At 52.2% G+C, this 23,231-nt stretch overlaps 1 protein-coding gene across 1 annotated transcript in view; it reads left to right on the top strand.

Annotated features, from left to right (window-relative positions):
• Positions 1–225: 225 nt before the first annotated feature.
• LOC122542059 (ammonium transporter Rh type B-like) overlaps positions 226–23,231 on the top strand; it is an 89,814-nt gene continuing 66,808 nt past the window's right edge. Inside the window, exons 1-3 of the mRNA XM_087985078.1 lie at positions 226–534; positions 3,788–3,977; positions 6,283–6,433. Of these exons, the coding sequence (XP_087841204.1) occupies positions 345–534; positions 3,788–3,977; positions 6,283–6,433 (531 nt within the window). The 5' untranslated portion in view covers positions 226–344. The remainder of the gene's footprint in view (positions 535–3,787; positions 3,978–6,282; positions 6,434–23,231) is intronic.

Genomic DNA, 23,231 nt, shown 5'->3' with positions numbered 1-23,231 from the left:
GTCGGGGGCTAGTGAAGACAGGACCGGAACAGTCCCTTCGAGGTTTGCGAGCAGAGCACAAGGGGCCGAATGGCAAGTGTTGGGCACACCCTTCGTTGTTTGCAAATTGGATTGTTTGCAAACCTGACAAGATAAAGTGGGCGTGAATTTGGCTCAGTCTGTAGCCTGTACGGGAATATAAATAGATTGTTCCCTGCCTGTCTGTGTGCTATCTGCGTGTCGGTGCTCTGAGAGCAGACAGAAGGGTTTCGTCTCTCTGTGTCCGTGTGAGCGGCGATCCCGTGGGATTTTGCAGACTTCCCTGCTGGCTAGTCCGGAGAGCCCGTGTGCACAGAGTTCTGACCATGGGCAGCACGTCGACCAACATGCGCCTGAAACTGCCCCTGCTCTGCCTGCTGCAGGAGATCCTGCTCATCATCCTCTTCGCTGTTTTTGTCCGTTACGATGGTGACACCGACCCCAGGGAGTGGTTCAGACTGAAGGCACAGGACAACATCACCGACAGCGACAATGCTTTCTACTTTAGGTATCCCAGTGAGTGAAGCCCACCCATACGAATAGCCTCAAACGTCTTCTTTCTCTCTCTCTCTCTCTCTCACATATACACACACACACAGTCTCCCTCTCTCTATTGATAACAATCCCCAATCCCCACAGATCACCACACATACACTCACTCACACACACTCTCTCACTCACACTCACACACATTCTCTCACTCAAACACACTTTCACTCACACACACTCTCTCACTCAAACACACTTTCACTCACACACACTCACTCACACACACTTTCACTCACACACACTCTCTCACTCAAACACACTCACACATTCTCTCTCACTCACACACACTTTCACTCACACACACTCACACATTCTCATTCAAACACTTTCACTCACACACACTCACTCACACACTCACATATTCTCTCTCACTCAAACACATTCTCACTCACACACACTCACACATTCTCATTCAAACACTTTCACTCACACTCTCTCACTCACACACACATTCTCTCTCACTCAAACACACTTTCACTCACACACACTCTCTCACTCACACATTCTCTCACACACACACGCTTTCACACACACACACTTTCAGTCACACACACACACTCACTCTCGCACAGACACAGACACACTCTCTTTCGATCTCAGCATTCCCCCTCCCCCCAGCAGCCTGCCTCTCCCTTTGGACGTGATAGGAAAACGTGATGCCCCTGTGGCCGAATAGCCCAGTCCTGCCCAGGCTGTGTTTTGTCGGTTGAGGGCAAGGGGAGAGGGGTGGGGTGGGGACAGTGCTGACACCAGCAAAGGGAGGCTTAGGCAAGAGAAAATGGCACGGCTGTGAACAAAGGTTTGGTCACAGGTACCATCCTAATGTGGCGCTGTTTCTGCATGCGATGTTCCAGACCCAAACACCCAGTCGGGAGCAGGGACTGCTGTTTTGCTCAGACGTGCAGGCTGGGTTCCCCAACACCTCAAAGAGCGTCAGGATGTCCTTATTCTCTCAATGCAGCGGATTGGTGGGGAACAGATATAAAAGGGACGTTCGCCCAGATCACTTTATGCTGAGGGGTAACCCGAACTCCCAGGACCGGGAGAGAAACCCTCCCTCCACACCTGAGGGCGTAGGGTCATCCACAGCCATTTCCAAACCAGGCAGGGGTCTCACTATAAAGGCTCACCTCAAAGATGGCAGTGTGACAGTGCAGCACTCCCTCAGCCCTGACCCTCCGACAGTGCCCGCTCCCTCAGCACTGACCCTCCGACAGTGCCCGCTCCCTCAGCACTGACCCTCCGACAGTGCCCGCTCCCTCAGCCTTGACCCTCTGACAGTGCCCGCTCCCTCAGCACTGACCCTCCGACAGTGCCCGCTCCCTCAGCACTGACTCTCTGACAGTGCCCGCTCCCTCAGCACTGACCCTCCGACAGTGCCCGCTCCCTCAGCACTGACCCTCTGACAGTGCCCGCTCCCTCAGCCTTGACCCTCTGACAGTGCCCGCTCCCTCAGCCTTGACCCTCTGACAGTGCCCGCTCCCTCAGCACTGACCCTCCGACAGTGCCCACTCCCTCAGCACTGACTCTCTGACAGTGCCCGCTCCCTCAGCTCTGACACCTGAAGCCTGGATCCGGATTAATTTCTCTGGGTCCCTGGAGTGGGGCGTGAACCCCTTTCCTTTCCGAAAGGCAGGGGCATTTCGTGTTTTCTCCAAGTGAGCTAGCCCCGGACGTGTCAGACAGCAGTAGGGAAAAAAAAAACATGCGTCACAATGATCAGCAATGTTTATTTTCATGCTGCATCTTTGAACCCAAAGCAAACCCCTTTCGGAAGGTCAGCCAGCGCTATGTGCAGGCTTGCACGCCGTGGGGAATGCATTCTGGACAGAATAAAGGGGTCAGGCAGTGCTTTGGGACAAAGTACACAGAAAACTGGGACAGGTGTCCACCAGCAGAACGTGAATGCACACAATAAAAAGTTTAACTCAAGTGTGGTGCAAAGTCAGCTCGCCCAGAAAGGCTCAAACACCGCTGTTGAGCTGAACACAAATATTGCAACATCAGCTTTATGAGTTATCGGAGTTGACACAGGAATCCAGATCATCAAGATTCGAGCAGCGCCACCTTTTTTTAAAGAAGAGAGACATCCCCGAGGCACTTCACAGCAGCCAAGTTCAGCAAATTGGACATTAACATTAAACGCCAGGCCTGCCAAAGACTCATTCTGCCCAAGGACAAGCCTCAGCTCAAGCGAGCTATGGGAGCCAAAAGCTCAGACAATGGGCTTGGCTTTAAGTGGCGTGCGGGAAGGAGGGAAGGGAAGACGGGACGGGTTCAGGGAGGGGATTCCAGAACACACACACCCCTTCCCGGCAGCTGAAGGCATGGGCCCCCCCCCCCCGGTGCCGGAGCGATGGGAATTGGGATCGGAGAAGCTCAGAGATCTTGGAGGGATTGTAGGAGGTGAAATAGAGATAGGGAGGGGTGTATAGGGGGTTGGAGGGTTTCGCAGGGAAGGGAGGGGGTGACAGAGATAGGGAGGGGTGGAGGGGGATGACAGAGATAGGGAGGGGTGGAGGGGGTTGGAGGGTGTCACAGGGATATGAAGGGGGTGACAGAGATAGGGAGGAGTGGAGGGGGTGACAGAGATAGGGAGGGGTTGGAGGGTGTCAGGGAAATGGAGGGGGTGACAGAGATAGGGAGGGGGTGTAGGGGCTGGAGGGGGTGACAGAGATAGGGAGGGGTGGAGGGGGGTGACAGATAGGGAGGGGTGTAGGGGGTTGGAGGGTGTCACAGGGATATGGAGAGGGTGACAGAGATAGGGACGGGGTGTAGGGGGCTAGAGGGGGTGATAGAGATAGGGAGGAGTTGTAGGGGCTGGAGGAGGTGATAGGGAGGGGCGGGAGAGCGTTCTGGTGAGCTGAGGTTTAAGGAGGATGTAAGCTGGAAGGTGTTGGAATATTGCTGGGCCTGATGGCAGAACCGGCTGGTTGTATCTCAAAGGCTTGGTGCCTGGAGCAGGGCTGCCCTCTGAGGAAAAGGACACCGTGGTTTGGCTCCGTTGGGAGAACAGGTCAGACAGCAGAAACTGGTTCGAGTTGATGAGTCTAAATCAAAAAATGCCTTCATCGTTTGCCTTCTGTGTACTCAGAAGCCCTTTCCAGCTGTCCCAGAAATGTTTGGGGAATGCTAATTGTTTTCTCTCTCTCTCTTGCTCTCTCTGTCTCTCTCTCGCTCTCTCTTCCCCACCACCACCACCGCCTTACCACAATCCCAGGTTTCCAGGATGTCCACGTGATGATCTTTGTGGGATTTGGCTTCCTGATGACCTTCCTGAAGAAATATGGTTTCGGCAGCGTGGGCTTCAACTTCTTGCTGGCCTCTTTCTCCCTGCAGTGGGCAACGCTGGTCCAGGGCTGGCTACATAGCATGGGCGAGGATGGCAAGATCCACGTTGGCATCGAGAGGTATCGGGGGTGGGGGGGCGGTGGTTTTGGAGGGCAACAACTTTGGGTCAGGCTGCTGAGGAGAGAGAGAGAGCGGGGTGAAAGGGAGGAAGGCGAAGGCAGGTTTGGCAGGTGGGGATGGTAGGAGGAAGAATTGGAGGGAGAGGAGGGTTTGGAAGGGGTGGATGGGCGGGGAAGATTTGGGGGTGAGGGGACAGTGTGGATGGGAGGGGAAGATTTGGGGGTGAGAGGGGACGGAGGGGAGGGTTTGGAAGGGGTGGATCGGAGGGGAAGATTTTGGGGGTGAGAGGGGACGGTGTGGATTGGAGGGGAAGATTTGGGAGTGAGAGGGGAGGGTGTGGATGGGAGGGGAAGATTTGGGGGTGAGAGGGGACGGAGGGGAGGGTTTGGAAGGGGTGGACGGGAGGGGAAGATTTGGAGGGGTAGGGGAGTGGAGGGGAGGGTTTGGAAGGGGTGGATGGGAGGGGAGGATTTGGGGGTGAGAGGGGACGGTCTGGATCGGAGGGGAAGATTTGGGAGTGAGAGGGGACGGTGTGGATCGGAGGGGAAGATTTGGGGGTGAGAGGGGACGGAGGGGAGGGTTTGGAAGGGGTGGACGGGAGGGGAAGATTTGGGGGTGAGAGGGGACGGAGGGGAGGGTTTGGAAGGGGTGGACGGGAGGGGAAGATTTGGAGGGGTAGGGGAGTGGATGGGAGGGTTTGGAAGGGGTGGATGGGAGGGGAGGATTTGGGGGTGAGAGGGGACGGTCTGGATCGGAGGGGAAGATTTAGGAGTGAGAGGGGACGGTGTGGATCGGAGGGGAAGATTTGGGGGTGAGAGGGGACGGAGTGGATTGGAGGGGAAGATTTGGGAGTGAGAGGGGATGGTGTGGATGGGAGGGGAAGATTTGGGGGTGAGAGGGGACGGAGGGGAGGGTTTGGAAGGGGTGGACGGGAGGGGAAGATTTGGAGGGGTAGGGGAGTGGAGGGGAGGGTTTGGAAGGGGTGCATGGGAGGGGAGGATTTGGGGGTGAGAGGGGACGGTCTGGATCGGAGGGGAAGATTTGGGAGTGAGAGGGGATGGTGTGGATCGGAGGGGAAGATTTGGGGGTGAGAGGGGACGGAGGGGAGGGTTTGGAAGGGGTGGACGGGAGGGGAAGATTTGGGGGTGAGAGGGGACGGAGGGGAGGGTTTGGAAGGGGTGGACAGGAGGGGAAGATTTGGAGGGGTAGGGGAGTGGATGGGAGGGTTTGGAAGGGGTGGATGGGAGGGGAGGATTTGGGGGTGAGAGGGGACGGTCTGGATCGGAGGGGAAGATTTGGGAGTGAGAGGGGACGGTGTGGATCGGAGGGGAAGATTTGGGGGTGAGAGGGGACGGAGGGGAGGGTTTGGAAGGGGTGGACGGGAGGGGAAGATTTGGGGGTGAGAGGGGACGGAGGGGAGGGTTTGGAAGGGGTGGACAGGAGGGGAAGATTTGGAGGGGTAGGGGAGTGGATGGGAGGGTTTGGAAGGGGTGGATGGGAGGGAGGATTTGGGGGTGAGAGGGGACGGTCTGGATCGGAGGGGAAGATTTGGGAGTGAGAGGGGACGGTGTGGATCGGAGGGGAAGATTTGGGGGTGAGAGGGGACGGAGGGGAGGGTTTGGAAGGGGTGGATAGGAGGAGAGGATTTGGAGGGAGGGGAGGGGGTGGAAGGGAGGTTTGGAAGGGGGAGGGGGTGGAGGGGAGGGTTTGGAAGGGGTTGATGGGAGGGGAGGATTTGGAGGGGTGTGGAGGGGAGGGTTTAGAAGGGGTTGATGGAAGGGGAGGATTTGGGGGGGAGGGCGCGGAGTGAGGTGAGTGGAAGGAGTGGCTTGGATGGGGAAGGGGGCAGGGTTTGGAGGTGAGGGGAGGGTTTGGAAGATGTCGGGGGGGAATGGGAGGAGGTGGTTCATGGGGACGGAGGCGAGGAGAGTTGGGGAAATGTGAGGGGCAGGAGAGGGGACCGAGGACCTTTGGGTGGGGCGCAGAGGTCAGGGAAGGAACGGGAGTTGGGGGAGGACAGTCACGGAGGATGGCGAGTTGAAGGGGATGATAAAGGGCGGGGTAGCAATGTAGTGAGCTAGGAGGGAAGGGATGGGGAACTTGGGGGAAGTTAAGGGGGATAGAGCAAAGGAGGGACGAGGGACGAGTGAAACTGGTGAGGCCTCTGATTGTGTTCCTGTCCAGTGGTTTTGAGCACGTCATGCCTGACTAAGACCCACTGGGGGCTCCCTCTACACCGTCTGGAGTTGGGGTGGGCTCAGGGTCCGGTGACTGACTGACCGCCTGCGCTGTGTGTTCTTCCAGCATGATCAATGCCGACTTCTGCACCGGGTCTGTCCTGATCTCGTTTGGAGCTCTGCTGGGGAAGACCAGCCCTGCCCAGCTACTGATCATGACTATGTTCGAGTCTGCCCTATTCTCCATCAATGAGTACGTCCTGCTTTCAGTGTTACAGGTGAGACGCCCAGCTCCAGAAATACGGGGCAGAGCTGAGCCAGCATCATATCAAAAGGTTGACGGTTCCCGCAGACGAATAGTCCATTCCTTGCCTTGGGGCCAGTGCAGGTGGCATCCATTGCTGGGTAACCCAACCAGCCCAGAAAGGGCTACACCCCACCCAGTGTCCTCACTCCTCCCCCAACTTCCCCCAATGTCCACTCTACCCCCCTCCCCCAATGACCCCACATCCCCTCCCACTGGCCCTGCCTTGCTGAGTTTCAACTTCTATTACTCTATACAGCTATTCAACTTCATTGGGCATCGCGTGAGGCCCCGAATGGAGATGGGAGTGGGGAAAAGGAAGGAAGATAGAGTAGAGGAGGAAGATCAGACGGTGGGGTGTGGGGTGGGGAAAGGGTGCGGGGAAGAGAATGGAAGACGACAAGGGGGTGTGATGGGAAATGGGACAGTGGTGGGTAGGGAGAGATATGGAGGAGCCAGATGAGTGGAGGATTGTCAGTAAGTAGCAGACTCGAACAGGCCGAATGGCCTATCTCTGATCCTACGTCATCTGGGGTGAGAGGAGAAATCGGGGGAGGGGGAATGGAGGAGGGGAAAGAGGGAAGGGGAAATGGAGGAGGGAGAGAGAGGGGAAGGGAAATAGAGGGGAGAAGGGGAATGGAGCAGGAGAGAGAGAGAGGAAGGGGAATTGAGGGGAGAGAGGGGGAAGGGAAATGGAGGGGGGGAAGGGAAATGGAGGAGGGGAGAGAGGGGGAAGAGAAATGGAGGATGGGAGAGAGGGGGGAAGGGAAATGGAGGAGGGGAGAGAGAGAGGGGAAGGGGAATGGAGGAGGGGAGAGAGAGAGGGGAAGGGGAATGGAGGGGGAAGGGGAATGGAGGGGGGGAGAGAGAGGGGAAGGGGAATGGAGGAGTGGAGAGAGGGGAAGGGGAAATGGAGGAGGGAGAGAGAGAGGGTAAGGGGAAATGGAGGAAGGAGAGAAAGGGGAAGGGGAAATGGAGGAGGGAGAGAGGGGAAGCGGAAGTGGAGGAAGGAGAGAGAGGGGAAATGGGGAGGGAGGGGAAGGAGAATGGAGGAGGGAGAGAGGGGGGAAGGGAAATGGAGGAGGGGAGAGTGGGGAAGGGAAATGGAGGAGGGGATGGGGGAAAGGGAAATGATGGAAGGAGAGAGAGGGGAAGGGAAATGGAGGATGGAGAGAGGGGAAGGGGAAATGGAGGAGGGAGAGATGGGGAAGGGGAAATGGAGGAGGGAGAGAGGGAGAAGGGGAAATGGAGGAGGGAGAGAGAGGGGAAGGGAAATGGGGAGGGAGAGAGGGGGGAAGGGGAAATGGGGAGGTAGAGAGAGGGGAAGGGGAATTAGGGAGGGAGAGAGAGGGGAAGGGGAAATGGGGAGGGAGAGAGAGGGGAAGGGGAAATGGGGAGGGAGAGAGGGGGGAAGGGGAAATGTAGGAGGGAGAGACGGGGAAGGGGAAATGGGGAGGGTGAGAGGGGGGAAGGGGAAATGGAGGAGGGAGAGAGGGGGGAAGGGGAAATGGAGGAGGGAGAGAGGAGGGAAGGGGAAATGGAGAAGAGAGAGAGAGGGCAAGGGGAATTAGGGAGGGTGAGAGGGGAAGGAGAATGGAGGAGGGAGGGGGGGGGAAGGGAAAAGGGGAGGGAGAGATGGGGAAGGGGAAATGGGGAGGGGGAGGGGGGGAAGGGGAAATGGAGGAGGGAGAGAGGGGGAAGGGGAAATGGGGAGGGTGAGAGGGGGGAAGGGGAAATGGGGAGGGTGAGAGGGGGGAAGGGGAAATGGGGAGGGAGAGATGGGGAAGGGGAAATGAGGAGGGTGAGAGGGGGAAGGGGAAATGGAGGAGGGAGAGAGAGGGGAAGGGAAATGGGGAGGGAGAGAGGGGGGAAGGGGGAACGAAGGAGGGAAGAGGGGAAGGGGAAATGGGGAGGAAGAGAGGGGAAGTGGAATTAGGGAGGGAGAGAGAGAAGGGGAAATGGAGGAGGGAGAGAGAGGGGAAGAGGAAATGGGGAGGGAGAGGGGGAAGGGGAAATGGGGAGGGAGAGGGGGAAAGGGGAAATGGGGAGGGTGAGGGGGGGAAGGGGAAATGGAGGAGGGAGAGAGAGAGAAGGGGAAATGGAGGAGGGAGAGAGAGGGGAAGGGGAAATGGGGAGGGAGAGAGGGGGGAAGGGGAAATGGAGGAGGGAGAGAGGGGGAAGGGGAAATGGAGGAGGGAGAGAGGGGGGAAGGAGAAATGGGGAGGGAGAGAGGGGGAAGGGGAAATGGAGGAGGGAGAGAGGAGGGAAGGGGAAATGGAGGAGGGAGAGAGAGGGCAAGGGGAATTAGGGAGGGTGAGAGGGGAAGGAGAATGGAAGAGGGAGAGAGGGGGGAAGGGAAAAGGGGAGGGAGAGAGGGGAAGGGGAAATGGGGAGGGTGAGAGGGGGAAAGGTGAAATGGGAGAGGGGGAAGGGGAAATGGAGGAGGGAGACAGAGGGGAAGGGGAACTGGGGAGGGTGAGAGGGGGGAAGGGGAAATGGGGAGGAAGAGAGGGGAAGGGGAAATGGGGAGGGTGAGAGGGGGGAAGGGGAAATGGGGAGGAAGAGAGGGGAAGGGGAAATGGAGGAGGGAGAGAGAGGGGAAGCGGAAATGGGGAGGGAGAGAGGGGGGAAGGGGAAATGGGGAGGGTGAGAGGGGGAAAGGGGAAATGGGGAGGAAGAGAGGGGAAGGAGAAATGGAGGAAGGAGAGAGAGGGGAAGCGGAAATGGGGAGGGTGAGAGGGGGGGAAGGGGAAATGGAGGAGGGAGAGAGGGGGAAGCAGAATGGAGAAGGGAGAGAGGGGGGAAGGGGAAAAGGGGAGGGAGAGATGGGGAAGAGGAAATGGGGAGGGGAGGGGGAAGGGGAAATGGGGAGGGTGAGAGGGGGGAAGGGGAAAAGGGGAGGGAGAGATGGGGATGGGGAAATGGGGAGGGAGGGGGGGAAGGGGAAATGGGGAGAGTGAGAGGGGGGAAGGGGAAATGTAGGAGGGAGAGAGGGGGGAAGGGGAAAAGGGGAGGGAGGGGGGAAGGGGAAATGGGAGTGGGGGGGAAGTGGGATTGAAATTTGGGGAGAGAGAAACGAAGAACAGGAGACGAGGAGAGAATGGAAATATGTAAAGTGAGGACTGGGGACAGAAGGGGAGATGTGAGAAATGCAAAAGAGTGTTGTGGGGGGTTAGAATAGAGGGAGGGGCAGAATGGCAGTGGGAGTGGAGCCTGGAGGGAGCAGGGTGTTAAATTCTCGATTCCGAATGGGAGGCAGGCAGACTGGTTGTTGTGAAAGCTGCAGGTCAGTGTGTGAAACAAGAGTCAGTGTTCAGCAAAGTGTACAAGAGTGAAAACAGGCCCTCACTCGCTATCACTGCAACATGACTGGCACTATCATCCTCAAAATCAACCTCTCCCAGCCCCAGAGTCTGTGAAAAAATCAGCAAAAACATCACAGCCTTCAAAACAAAACATTCCACAGCACATTCCAACCTCAGCACAAGATCATGACTCGAATACTGTCTGTTTCACACTGACCCGAGGTGTAAGACTCTGTTATATTACTCCCTCACTCTCTCGCTATCTCTCTCACTCTCTGTCACACTGTCCCTCAGTGTGAGACTCTCCATTATAACACTCTCTCTCTCTCTTTGTCTGTCACACTACCCCTCAGAGTTAGTCTCTCTGTTATGACCCTCTCTCTCTTTCTCTCTCTTTGTCTGTCACACAGTCCGTCAGTGTGACACACACCATTATAACACTCTGAGCTTTGACAAAGGGTCAGTTAGACTTGAAACGTCAGCTCTTTTCTCTCCTTACAGATGCTGCCAGACCTGCTGAGATTTTCCAGCATTTTCCCTTTTGGTAACTCTCTCTCTCTCTGTGTCACACTACGCCTCAGTGTGAGACTCTCTGTTATTACACACTCTCTCTCTCTGTCTCTCTCTCTCTCTCTGTCACACTGACCCTCAGTGTGAGACTCTCTGTAAGAACACCTTTCACTCTCTGTCATATGGACCCTCAGTGTGAGACTCTTCATTATAGGTCTCTCTCTCTCTCTTTCTCTCTCTCTCACTGTCACACAGACCCTCAGTGTGAGACTCTCCATTATAACCCTCTCTCTCTGTCACACTGACCCTCAGTGTGAGACTCTCCATGAAAACACTCTCTCTCTGTCACACTGCCCCTCAGTGTGAGACTCTCCGTTATAACACACTCTCACTCTCTCTCTGTCACACTGCCCCTCAGTGTGAGACTCTCTGTTACAACACTCTCTCACTCTCTCTCTGTCACACTGCACCTCAGTGTGAGACTCTCTGTTATAACACTCTCTCACTCTCTCTCTCTGTCACACTGACCCACAGTGTGAGACTCTCTGTTATAACACTCTCTCACTCTCTCTGTCACACTGACACTCAGTGTGAGACTGTATGTTATAACACTCTCTCTCTCACTCTCTCTGTCACACTGCCCCTCAGTGTGAGACTCTCCATTATAACACAGTCTCGTTCTCTGTGTCACACTGCCCCTCAGTGTGAGACTCTCCGTTATAACACACTCTCTCTCTCTGTGTCACACTGCCCTCAGTGTGAGACTCTCCGTTATAACACACTCTCACTCTCTCTCTGTCACACTGCCCCTCAGTGTGAGACTCTCTGTTACAACACTCTCTCACTCTCTCTCTGTCACACTGCACCTCAGTGTGAGACTCTCTGTTATAACACTCTCTCACTCTCTCTCTCTGTCACACTGACCCACAGTGTGAGACTCTCTGTTATAACACTCTCTCACTCTCTCTGTCACACTGACACTCAGTGTGAGACTGTATGTTATAACACTCTCTCTCTCACTCTCTCTGTCACACTGCCCCTCAGTGTGAGACTCTCCATTATAACACAGTCTCGTTCTCTGTGTCACACTGCCCCTCAGTGTGAGACTCTCCGTTATAACACACTCTCTCTCTCTGTGTCACACTGCCCTCAGTGTGAGACTCTCCATTATAACACTCTCTCTCTCTCTCTCTTTGTCTGTCACACTGCCCCCCAGAGTTAGTCTCTCTGTTATGACCCTCTCTCTCTCTCTATCTTTGTCTGTCACACAGTCCGTCAGTGTGACACACACCATTATAACACTCTGAGCTTTGACAAAGGGTCAGTTAGACTTGAAACGTCAGCTCTTTTCTCTCCTTACAGATGCTGCCAGACATGCTGAGATTTTCCAGCATTTTCTCTTTTGGTAACACTCTCTCTCTCTGTGTCACACTGACCCTCAGTGTAAGACTTTCCGTTATAACACTCTCTCTCTCTCTGTCACACTGCCCCTCAGTGTGAGACTCTCTGTTATTACACACTCTCTCTCTCTGTGTCACACTGCCCCTCAGTGTGAGACTCTCTGTTATTACACACTCTCTCTCACTCTCTCTCTGTCACACTGACCCTCAGTGTGAGACTGTCTGTTATAAGTCTCTCTCTCTCTCTTTCTCTCTCTCTCACTGTCACAAAGACCCTCAGTGTGAGACTCTCCATTATAACCCTCTCTCTCTCTCTGTCACACTGACCCTCAGTGTGAGACTCTCCATTAGAACACTCTCTCTCTCTGTCACACTGCCCCTCAATGTGAGACTCTCTGTTATAACACTCTCTCACTCTCTCTGTCACACTGACACTCAGTGTGATACTGTATGTTATAACACTCTCTCTCTCTCACTCTCTCTGTCACACTGCCCCTCAGAGTGAGACTCTCCATTATAACACACTCTCGCTCTCTGTGTCACACTGCCCCTCAGTGTGAGACTCTCCGTTATAACACACTCTCTCTCTCTGTGTCACACTGCCCCTCAGTGTGAGACTCTATTATAACACACTCTCTCTCTGTGTCACACTGTCCCTCAGTGTGAGACTCTCCATTATAACACTCTCTCTCGCTCTGTGTCACACTGCCCCTCAGTGTGAGACTGTCCATTATAACACACTCTCTCTCTCTGTCACACTGCCCCTCAGTGTGAGACTCTCCATTATAACACACTCTCTCTGTGTCACACTGCCCCTCAGTGTGAGACTGTCCATTATAACACACTCTCTCTCTGTGTCACACTGCCCCTCAGTGTGAGACTCTCCATTATAACACACTCTGTCTGTGTCACACTGCCCCTCAGTGTGAGACTCTCCGTTATAACACACTCTCTCTCTCTGTGTCACACTGCCCCTCAGTGTGAGACTCTATTATAACACACTCTCTCTCTGTGTCACACTGTCCCTCAGTGTGAGACTCTCCATTATAACACACTCTCTCTCTCTGTGTCACACTGCCCCTCAGTGTGAGACTCTCCATTATAACACACTCTCTCTCTCTGTGTCACACTGCCCCTCAGTGTGAGACTCTCCATTATAACACACTCTCTCTCGCTCTGTGTCACACTGCCCCTCAGTGTGAGACTCTCCATTATAACACACTCTCTCTCTGTGTCACACTGCCCCTCAGAGTGAGGCTCTCTATTATAACAAACTCTCTCTCTCTGTCACACTGCCCCTCAGTGTGAGACTCTCCATTATAACACACACTCTCTGTGTCACACTGCCCCTCAGTGTGAGACTCTCCATTATAACACTCTCTCTCGCTCTGTGTCACACTGCCCCTCAGTGTGAGACTCTCCATTATAACACACTCTCTCTCGCTCTGTGTCACACTGCCCCTCAGTGTGAGACTCTCCATTATAACACACTCTCTCTCTGTGTCACACTGCCCCTCAGAGTGAGGCTCTCTATTATAACAAACTCTCTCTCTCTGTCACACTGCCCCTCAGTGTGAGACTCTCCATTATAACACACACTCTCTGTGTCACACTGCCCCTCAGTGTGAGACTCTCCATTATAACACTCTCTCTCGCTCTGTGTCACACTGCCCCTCAGTGTGAGACTCTCCATTATAACACACTCTCTCTGTGTCACACTGCCCCTCAGTGTGAGACTCTCCATTATAACACAGTCTCTCTGTCACACTGCCCCTCAGAGTGAGGCTCTCTATTATAACAAACTCTCTCTCTGTGTCACACTGCCTCTCAGTGTGAGACTCTCCATTATAACACACTTTCTCTGTGTCACACTGCCCCTCAGTGTGAGACTCTCCGTTATAACACACTCTCTCTCTCTGTGTCACACTGCCCCTCAGTGTGAGACTCTCTGTTATTACACACTCTCTCTCTCTGTGTCACACTGCCCCTCAGTGTGAGACTCTCTGTTATTACACACTCTCTCTCACTCTCTCTCTGTCACACTGACCCTCAGTGTGAGACTGTCTGTTATAAGTCTCTCTCTCTCTTTCTCTCTCTCTCACTGTCACAAAGACCCTCAGTGTGAGACTCTCCATTATAACACTCTCTCTCTCTCTCTCTCTCTTTGTCTGTCACACTGCCCCCCAGAGTTAGTCTCTCTGTTATGACCCTCTCTCTCTCTCTATCTTTGTCTGTCACACAGTCCGTCAGTGTGACACACACCATTATAACACTCTGAGCTTTGACAAAGGGTCAGTTAGACTTGAAACGTCAGCTCTTTTCTCTCCTTACAGATGCTGCCAGACATGCTGAGATTTTCCAGCATTTTCTCTTTTGGTAACATTCTCTCTCTCTGTGTCACACTGACCCTCAGTGTGAGACTTTCCGTTATAACACTCTCTCTCTCTCTGTCACACTGCCCCTCAGTGTGAGACTCTCTGTTATTACACACTCTCTCTCTCTGTGTCACACTGCCCCTCAGTGTGAGACTCTCTGTTATTACACACTCTCTCTCACTCTCTCTCTGTCACACTGACCCTCAGTGTGAGACTGTCTGTTATAAATCTCTCTCTCTCTCTTTCTCTCTCTCTCACTGTCACAAAGACCCTCAGTGTGAGACTCTCCATTATAACCCTCTCTCTCTCTCTGTCACACTGACCCTCAGTGTGAGACTCTCCATTAGAACACTCTCTCTCTCTGTCACACTGCCCCTCAATGTGAGACTCTCTGTTATAACACTCTCTCACTCTCTCTGTCACACTGACACTCAGTGTGATACTGTATGTTATAACACTCTCTCTCTCTCACGCTCTCTGTCACACTGCCCCTCAGAGTGAGACTCTCCATTATAACACACTCTCGCTCTCTGTGTCACACTGCCCCTCAGTGTGAGACTCTATTATAACACACTCTCTCTCTGTGTCACACTGTCCCTCAGTGTGAGACTCTCCATTATAACACTCTCTCTCGCTCTGTGTCACACTGCCCATCAGTGTGAGACTCTCCATTATAACACACTCTCTCTGTGTCACACTGCCCCTCAGTGTGAGACTGTCCATTATAACACACTCTCTCTCTGTGTCACACTGCCCCTCAGTGTGAGACTCTCCATTATAACACAACTCTGTCTGTGTCACACTGCCCCTCAGTGTGAGACTCTCCGTTATAACACACTCTCTCTCTCTGTGTCACACTGCCCCTCAGTGTGAGACTCTATTATAACACACTCTCTCTCTGTCACACTGTCCCTCAGTGTGAGACTCTCCATTATAACACACTCTCTCTCTCTGTGTCACACTGCCCCTCAGTGTGAGACTCTCCATTATAACACACTCTCTCTCTGTGTCACACTGTCCCTCAGTGTGAGACTCTCCATTATAACACACTCTCTCTCTCTGTGTCACACTGCCCCTCAGTGTGAGACTCTCCATTATAACACACTCTCTCTCTCTGTGTCACACTGCCCCTCAGTGTGAGACTCTATTATAACACACTCTCTCTCTGTGTCACACTGTCCCTCAGTGTGAGACTCTCCATTATAACACACACTCTCTCTCTGTCACACTGCCCCTCAGAGTGAGACTCTCCATTATAACACACACTCTCTCTGTGTCACACTGCCCCTCAGTGTGAGACTCTCCATTATAACACACTCTCTCTGTGTCACACTGACCCTCAGTGTGAGACTCTCCATTATAACACACTCTCTCTCGCTCTGTGTCACACTGCCCCTCAGTGTGAGACTCTCCATTATAACACACTCTCTCTCTGTGTCACACTGCCCCTCAGAGTGAGGCTCTCTATTATAACAAACTCTCTCTCTCTGTCACACTGCCCCTCAGTGTGAGACTCTCCATTATAACACACACTCTCTGTGTCACACTGCCCCTCAGTGTGAGACTCTCCATTATAACACTCTCTCTCGCTCTGTGTCACACTGCCCCTCAGTGTGAGACTCTCCATTATAACACACTCTCTCTCGCTCTGTGTCACACTGCCCCTCAGTGTGAGACTCTCCATTATAACACAGTCTCTCTGTCACACTGCCCCTCAGAGTGAGGCTCTCTATTATAACAAACTCTCTCTCTGTGTCACACTGCCCCTCAGTGTGAGACTCTCCATTATAACACACTTTCTCTGTGTCACACTGCCCCTCAGTGTGAGACTCTCCGTTATAACACACTCTCTCTCTCTGTGTCACACTGCCCCTCAGTGTGAGACTCTCTGTTATTACACACTCTCTCTCTCTGTGTCACACTGCCCCTCAGTGTGAGACTCTCTGTTATTACACACTCTCTCTCACTCTCTCTCTGTCACACTGACCCTCAGTGTGAGACTGTCTGTTATAAGTCTCTCTCTCTCTCTATCTCTCTCTCTCACTGTCACAAAGACCCTCAGTGTGAGACTCTCCATTATAACCCTCTCTCTCTCTCTGTCACACTGACCCTCAGTGTGAGACTCTCCATTAGAACACTCTCTCTCTCTGTCACACTGCCCCTCAATGTGAGACTCTCTATTATAACACTCTCTCACTCTCTCTGTCACACTGACACTCAGTGTGATACTGTATGTTATAACACTCTCTCTCTCTCACTCTCTCTGTCACACTGCCCCTCAGAGTGAGACTCTCCATTATAACACACTCTCGCTCTCTGTGTCACACTGCCCCTCAGTGTGAGACTCTCCGTTATAACACACTCTCTCTCTCTGTGTCACACTGCCCCTCAGTGTGAGACTCTATTATAACACACTCTCTCTCTGTGTCACACTGACCCTCAGTGTAAGACTTTCCGTTATAACACTCTCTCTCTCTCTGTCACACTGCCCCTCAGTGTGAGACTCTCTGTTATTACACACTCTCTCTCTCTGTGTCACACTGCCCCTCAGTGTGAGACTCTCTGTTATTACACACTCTCTCTCACTCTCTCTCTGTCACACTGACCCTCAGTGTGAGACTGTCTGTTATAAGTCTCTCTCTCTCTCTTTCTCTCTCTCTCACTGTCACAAAGACCCTCAGTGTGAGACTCTCCATTATAACCCTCTCTCTCTCTCTGTCACACTGACCCTCAGTGTAAGACTCTCCATTAGAACACTCTCTCTCTCTGTCACACTGCCCCTCAATGTGAGACTCTCTGTTATAACACTCTCTCACTCTCTCTGTCACACTGACACTCAGTGTGATACTGTATGTTATAACACTCTCTCTCTCTCACGCTCTCTGTCACACTGCCCCTCAGAGTGAGACTCTCCATTATAACACACTCTCGCTCTCTGTGTCACACTGCCCCTCAGTGTGAGACTCTCCGTTATAACACACTCTCTCTCTCTGTGTCACACTGCCCCTCAGTGTGAGACTCTATTATAACACACTCTCTCTCTGTGTCACACTGTCCCTCAGTGTGAGACTCTCCATTATAACACTCTCTCTCGCTCTGTGTCACACTGCCCATCAGTGTGAGACTCTCCATTATAACACACTCTCTCTGTGTCACACTGCCCCTCAGTGTGAGACTGTCCATTATAACACACTCTCTCTCTGTGTCACACTGCCCCTCAGTGTGAGACTCTCCATTATAACACAACTCTGTCTGTGTCACACTGCCCCTCAGTGTGAGACTCTCCGTTATAACACACTCTCTCTCTCTGTGTCACACTGCCCCTCAGTGTGAGACTCTATTATAACACACTCTCTCTCTGTGTCACACTGTCCCTCAGTGTGAGACTCTCCATTATAACACACTCTCTCTCTCTGTGTCACACTGCCCCTCAGTGTGAGACTCTCCATTATAACACACTCTCTCTCTGTGTCACACTGTCCCTCAGTGTGAGACTCTCCATTATAACACACTCTCTCTCTCTGTGTCACACTGCCCCTCAGTGTGAGACTCTCCATTATAACACACTCTCTCTCTCTGTGTCACACTGCCCCTCAGTGTGAGACTCTATTATAACACACTCTCTCTCTGTGTCACACTGTCCCTCAGTGTGAGACTCTCCATTATAACACACACTCTCTCTCTGTCACACTGCCCCTCAGAGTGAGACTCTCCATTATAACACACACTCTCTCTGTGTCACACTGCCCCTCAGTGTGAGACTCTCCATTATAACACACTCTCTCTGTGTCACACTGACCCTCAGTGTGAGACTCTCCATTATAACACACTCTCTCTCGCTCTGTGTCACACTGCCCCTCAGTGTGAGACTCTCCATTATAACACACTCTCTCTCTGTGTCACACTGCCCCTCAGAGTGAGGCTCTCTATTATAACAAACTCTCTCTCTCTGTCACACTGCCCCTCAGTGTGAGACTCTCCATTATAACACACACTCTCTGTGTCACACTGCCCCTCAGTGTGAGACTCTCCATTATAACACTCTCTCTCGCTCTGTGTCACACTGCCCCTCAGTGTGAGACTCTCCATTATAACACACTCTCTCTGTGTCACACTGCCCCTCAGTGTGAGACTCTCCATTATAACACAGTCTCTCTGTCACACTGCCCCTCAGAGTGAGGCTCTCTATTATAACAAACTCTCTCTCTGTGTCACACTGCCCCTCAGTGTGAGACTCTCCATTATAACACACTTTCTCTGTGTCACACTGCCCCTCAGTGTGAGACTCTCCGTTATAACACACTCTCTCTCTCTGTGTCACACTGCCCCTCAGTGTGAGACTCTCTGTTATTACACACTCTCTCTCTCTGTGTCACACTGCCCCTCAGTGTGAGACTCTCTGTTATTACACACTCTCTCTCACTCTCTCTCTGTCACACTGACCCTCAGTGTGAGACTGTCTGTTATAAGTCTCTCTCTCTCTCTTTCTCTCTCTCTCACTGTCACAAAGACCCTCAGTGTGAGACTCTCCATTATAACCCTCTCTCTCTCTCTGTCACACTGACCCTCAGTGTGAGACTCTCCATTAGAACACTCTCTCTCTCTGTCACACTGCCCCTCAATGTGAGACTCTCTGTTATAACACTCTCTCACTCTCTCTGTCACACTGACACTCAGTGTGATACTGTATGTTATAACACTCTCTCTCTCTCACTCTCTCTGTCACACTGCCCCTCAGAGTGAGACTCTCCATTATAACACACTCTCGCTCTCTGTGTCACACTGCCCCTCAGTGTGAGACTCTCCGTTATAACACACTCTCTCTCTCTGTGTCACACTGCCCCTCAGTGTGAGACTCTATTATAACACACTCTCTCTCTGTGTCACACTGTCCCTCAGTGTGAGACTCTCCATTATAACACTCTCTCTCGCTCTGTGTCACACTGCCCATCAGTGTGAGACTCTCCATTATAACACACTCTCTCTGTGTCACACTGCCCCTCAGTGTGAGACTGTCCATTATAACACACTCTCTCTCTGTGTCACACTGCCCCTCAGTGTGAGACTCTCCATTATAACACACTCTGTCTGTGTCACACTGCCCCTCAGTGTGAGACTCTCCGTTATAACACACTCTCTCTCTCTGTGTCACACTGCCCCTCAGTGTGAGACTCTATTATAACACACTCTCTCTCTGTGTCACACTGTCCCTCAGTGTGAGACTCTCCATTATAACACACACTCTCTCTCTGTCACACTGCCCCTCAGAGTGAGACTCTCCATTATAACACACACTCTCTCTGTGTCACACTGCCCCTCAGTGTGAGACTCTCCATTATAACACACTCTCTCTGTGTCACACTGCCCCTCAGTGTGAGACTCTCCATTGTAACACACTCTCTCTCGCTCTGTGTCACACTGCCCCTCAGTGTGAGGCTCTCCATTATAACACACTCTCTCTCTGTGTCACACTGCCCCTCAGAGTGAGGCTCTCTATTATAACAAACTCTCTCTCTCTGTCACACTGCCCCTCAGTGTGAGACTCTCCATTATAACACACACTCTCTGTGTCACACTGCCCCTCAGTGTGAGACTCTCCATTATAACACTCTCTCTCGCTCTGTGTCACACTGCCCCTCAGTGTGAGACTCTCCATTATAACACACTCTCTCTGTGTCACACTGCCCCTCAGTGTGAGACTCTCCATTATAACACAGTCTCTCTGTCACACTGCCCCTCAGAGTGAGGCTCTCTATTATAACAAACTCTCTCTCTGTGTCACACTGCCCCTCAGTGTGAGACTCTCCATTATAACACACTTTCTCTGTGTCACACTGCCCCTCAGTGTGAGACTCTCCGTTATAACACACTCTCTCTCTCTGTGTCACACTGCCCCTCAGTGTGAGACTCTCCATTATAACACACTCTCTCTCTGTGTCACACTGTCCCTCAGTGTGAGACTCTCCATTATAACACACTCTCTCTCTCTGTCACACTGCCCCTCAGTGTGAGACTCTCTGTTATAACACTCTCTCACTCTCTCTCTCTGTCACTCTGACCCTCAGTGTGAGACTCTCTGCTATAACACTCTCTCACTCTCTCTGTCACACTGCCCCTCAGTGTGAGACTCTCTGCTATAACACTCTCTCACTCTCTCTGTCACACTGCCCCTCAGTGTGAGACTCTCCATTATAACACACTCTCGCTCTCTGTGTCACACTGCCCCTCAGTGTGAGACTCTCTGTTATAACACACTCTCTCTCTGTGTCACACTGCCCCTCAGTGTGAGACTCTCCGTTATAACACACTCTCTCTCTCTGTGTCACACTGCCCCTCAGTGTGAGACTCTCCATGATAACCCTCTCTCTCTCTCTCTCTCTCTCTCTCTCTCTTTGTCTGTCACACTGTCCGTCAGTGTGACACACGCCATTATAATACTCTGAGCTTTGACAAAGGGTCAGTTAGACTTGAAACGTCAGCTCTTTTCTCTCCTTACAGATGGTGCCAGACATGCTGAGATTTTCCAGCATTTTCTCTTTTGGAAACACTCTCTCTCTCTACCTCTCTCTCTCTCCCTCTCTGTCACACTGCCCCTCAATGTGAGACTCTCCATTATAACACACTCTCTCTCTGTGTCACACTGTCCCTCAGTGTGAGACTCTCCATTATAACACACTCTCTCTCTCTGTCACACTGCCCCTCAGTGTGAGACTCTCTGTTATAACACTCTCTCACTCTCTCTGTCACACTGACACTCAGTGTGAGACTGTATTTTATAACACTCTCTCTCTCACTCTCTCTGTCACACTGCCCCTCAGTGTGAGACTCTCCATTATAACACACTCTCGCTCTCTGTGTCACACTGCCCTTCAGTGTGAGACTCTCTGTTATAACACACTCTCTCTCTGTGTCACACTGCCCCTCAGTGTGAGACTCTCCATTATAACACACTCTCTCTCTCTGTGTCACACTGCCCCTCAGTGTGAGACTCTCCATTATAACACACTCTCTCTCTGTCACACTGCCCCTCAGTGTGAGACTCTCCCTTATAATACTCTCTCTCTCTGTGTCACACTGCCCCTCAGTGTGAGACTCTCCATTATAACACACTCTCTCTCTCTCTGTCACACTACCCCTCAGTGTGAGACTCTCCATTATAACACACTCTCACTCTCTCTGTGTGTCACACTGCCCCTCAGTGTGAGACTCTCCATTACAACGCTCTCTCTCTCTGTGTGTCTCTCTGTCACACTGCCCCTCAGTGTGAGACTCCCCATTATAACACACTCTCTCTGTCTCTCTCTCTCTGTGTAACACTGCCCCCAGTGTGAGACTCCCCATTATAACACTTTCTCTCTCTCTGTGTCACATTGCCCCTCAGTGTGAGACTCTCCATTATAACACACTCTCTCTCTGTGTCACACTGACCCTCAGTGTGAGACTGTCCATTATAACACACTCTCGCTCTCTGTGTCACACTGCCCCTCAGTGTGAGACTCTCCATTATAACACACACTCTCTCTCTCTGTCACACTGCCCCTCAGTGTGAGACTCCCCATTATAACACTTTCTCTCTCTCTGTGTCACATTGCCCCTCAGTGTGAGACTCTCCATTATAACACACTCTCTCTCTGTCACACTGCCCCTCAGTGTGAGACTCTCCATTATAACACTCTCTCTCTCTGTGTCACACTGCCCCTCAGTGTGAGACTCTCCATTATAACACACTTTCTCTGTGTCACACTGCCCCTCAGTGTGAGACTCTCCATTATAACACACACTCACTCTCTGTCACACTGCCCCTCAGAGTGAGACTCTCTATTATAACACACTCTCTCTCTGTGTCACACTGCCCATCAGTGTGAGACTCTCCATTATAACACACTGTCTCTGTGTCACACTGACCCTCAGTTTGAGACTCTCCATTATAACACACACTCACTCTCTGTCACACTGCCCCTCAGAGTGAGGCTCTCTATTATAACACTCTCTCTCGCTCTGTGTCACACTGCCCCTCAGTGTGAGACTCTCCATTATAACACACTTTCTCTGTGTCACACTGCCCCTCAGTGTGAGACTCTCCATTATAACACACACTCTCTCTCTGTCACACTGCCCCTCAGTGTGAGACTCTCTGTTATAACACTCTCTCACTCTCTCTCTCTGTCACTCTGACACTCAGTGTGAGACTCTCTGTTATAACACTCTCTCACTCTCTCTGTCACACTGCCCCTCAGTGTGAGACTCTCCATTATAACACACTCTCGCTCTCTGTGTCACACTGCCCCTCAGTGTGAGACTCTCCGTTATAACACACTCTCTCTCTGTGTCACACTGCCCCTCAGTGTGAGACTCTCTGTTATTACACTCTCTCTCTCTCTCTCTGTCATATGGACACTCAGTGTGAGACTCTCCGTTATAAGTCTCTCTCTCTCTCTTTCTCTCTCTCTCACTGTCACACGGATCCTCAGTGTGAGACTCTCCATTATAACCCTCGCTCTCTCTCTCTGTCACACTGACCCTCAGTGTGAGACTCTCCATTATAACACCCTTTCACTCTCTGTCATATGGACCCTCAGTGTGAGACTCTCCGTTATAAGTCTCTCTCTCTCTTCCTCTCTCTCTCACTGTCACACAGAGCCTCAGTGTGAGACTCTCCATTATAACCCTCTCTCTCTGTCACACTGACCCTCAGTGTGAGACTCTCCATTATAACACTCTCTCTCGCTGTCACACTGCCCCTCAGTGTGAGACTCTCTGTTATAACACTCTCTCTCTCTGTCACACAGCCCCTCAGTGTGAGACTCTCTGTTATAACACTCTCTCACTCTCTCTCTCTGTCACACTGCCCCTCAGTGTGAGACTCTCTGTTATAACACACACTTTCACTCTCTTTCTGTCACACAGCCCCTCAGTGTGAGACTCTCTGTTATAACACTCTCTCACTCTCTCTGTCACACTGACACTCAGTGTGAGACTCTCTGTTATAACACACTCTCGCTCTCTGTGTCACACTGCCCCTCAGTGTGAGACTCTCCATTATAACACACTCTCGCTCTCTGTGTCACACTGCCCCTCAGTGTGAGACTCTCCGTTATAACACACTCACTCTCTCTGTGTCACACTGCCCCTCAGTGTGAGACTCTATTATAACACACTCTCTCTGTGTCACACTGCCCCTC

Source organism: Chiloscyllium plagiosum, unplaced genomic scaffold (assembly GCF_037043375.1).
Source record: "Chiloscyllium plagiosum isolate Xiang-an unplaced genomic scaffold, Cpla_swu_hap1 HiC_scaffold_50, whole genome shotgun sequence".
Taxonomy (NCBI): Eukaryota; Metazoa; Chordata; class Chondrichthyes; order Orectolobiformes; family Hemiscylliidae; genus Chiloscyllium; species Chiloscyllium plagiosum.
The sequence above is the reverse complement of the archived record's forward strand: the minus strand, read 5'-3'. Positions and strand labels throughout refer to the sequence as shown.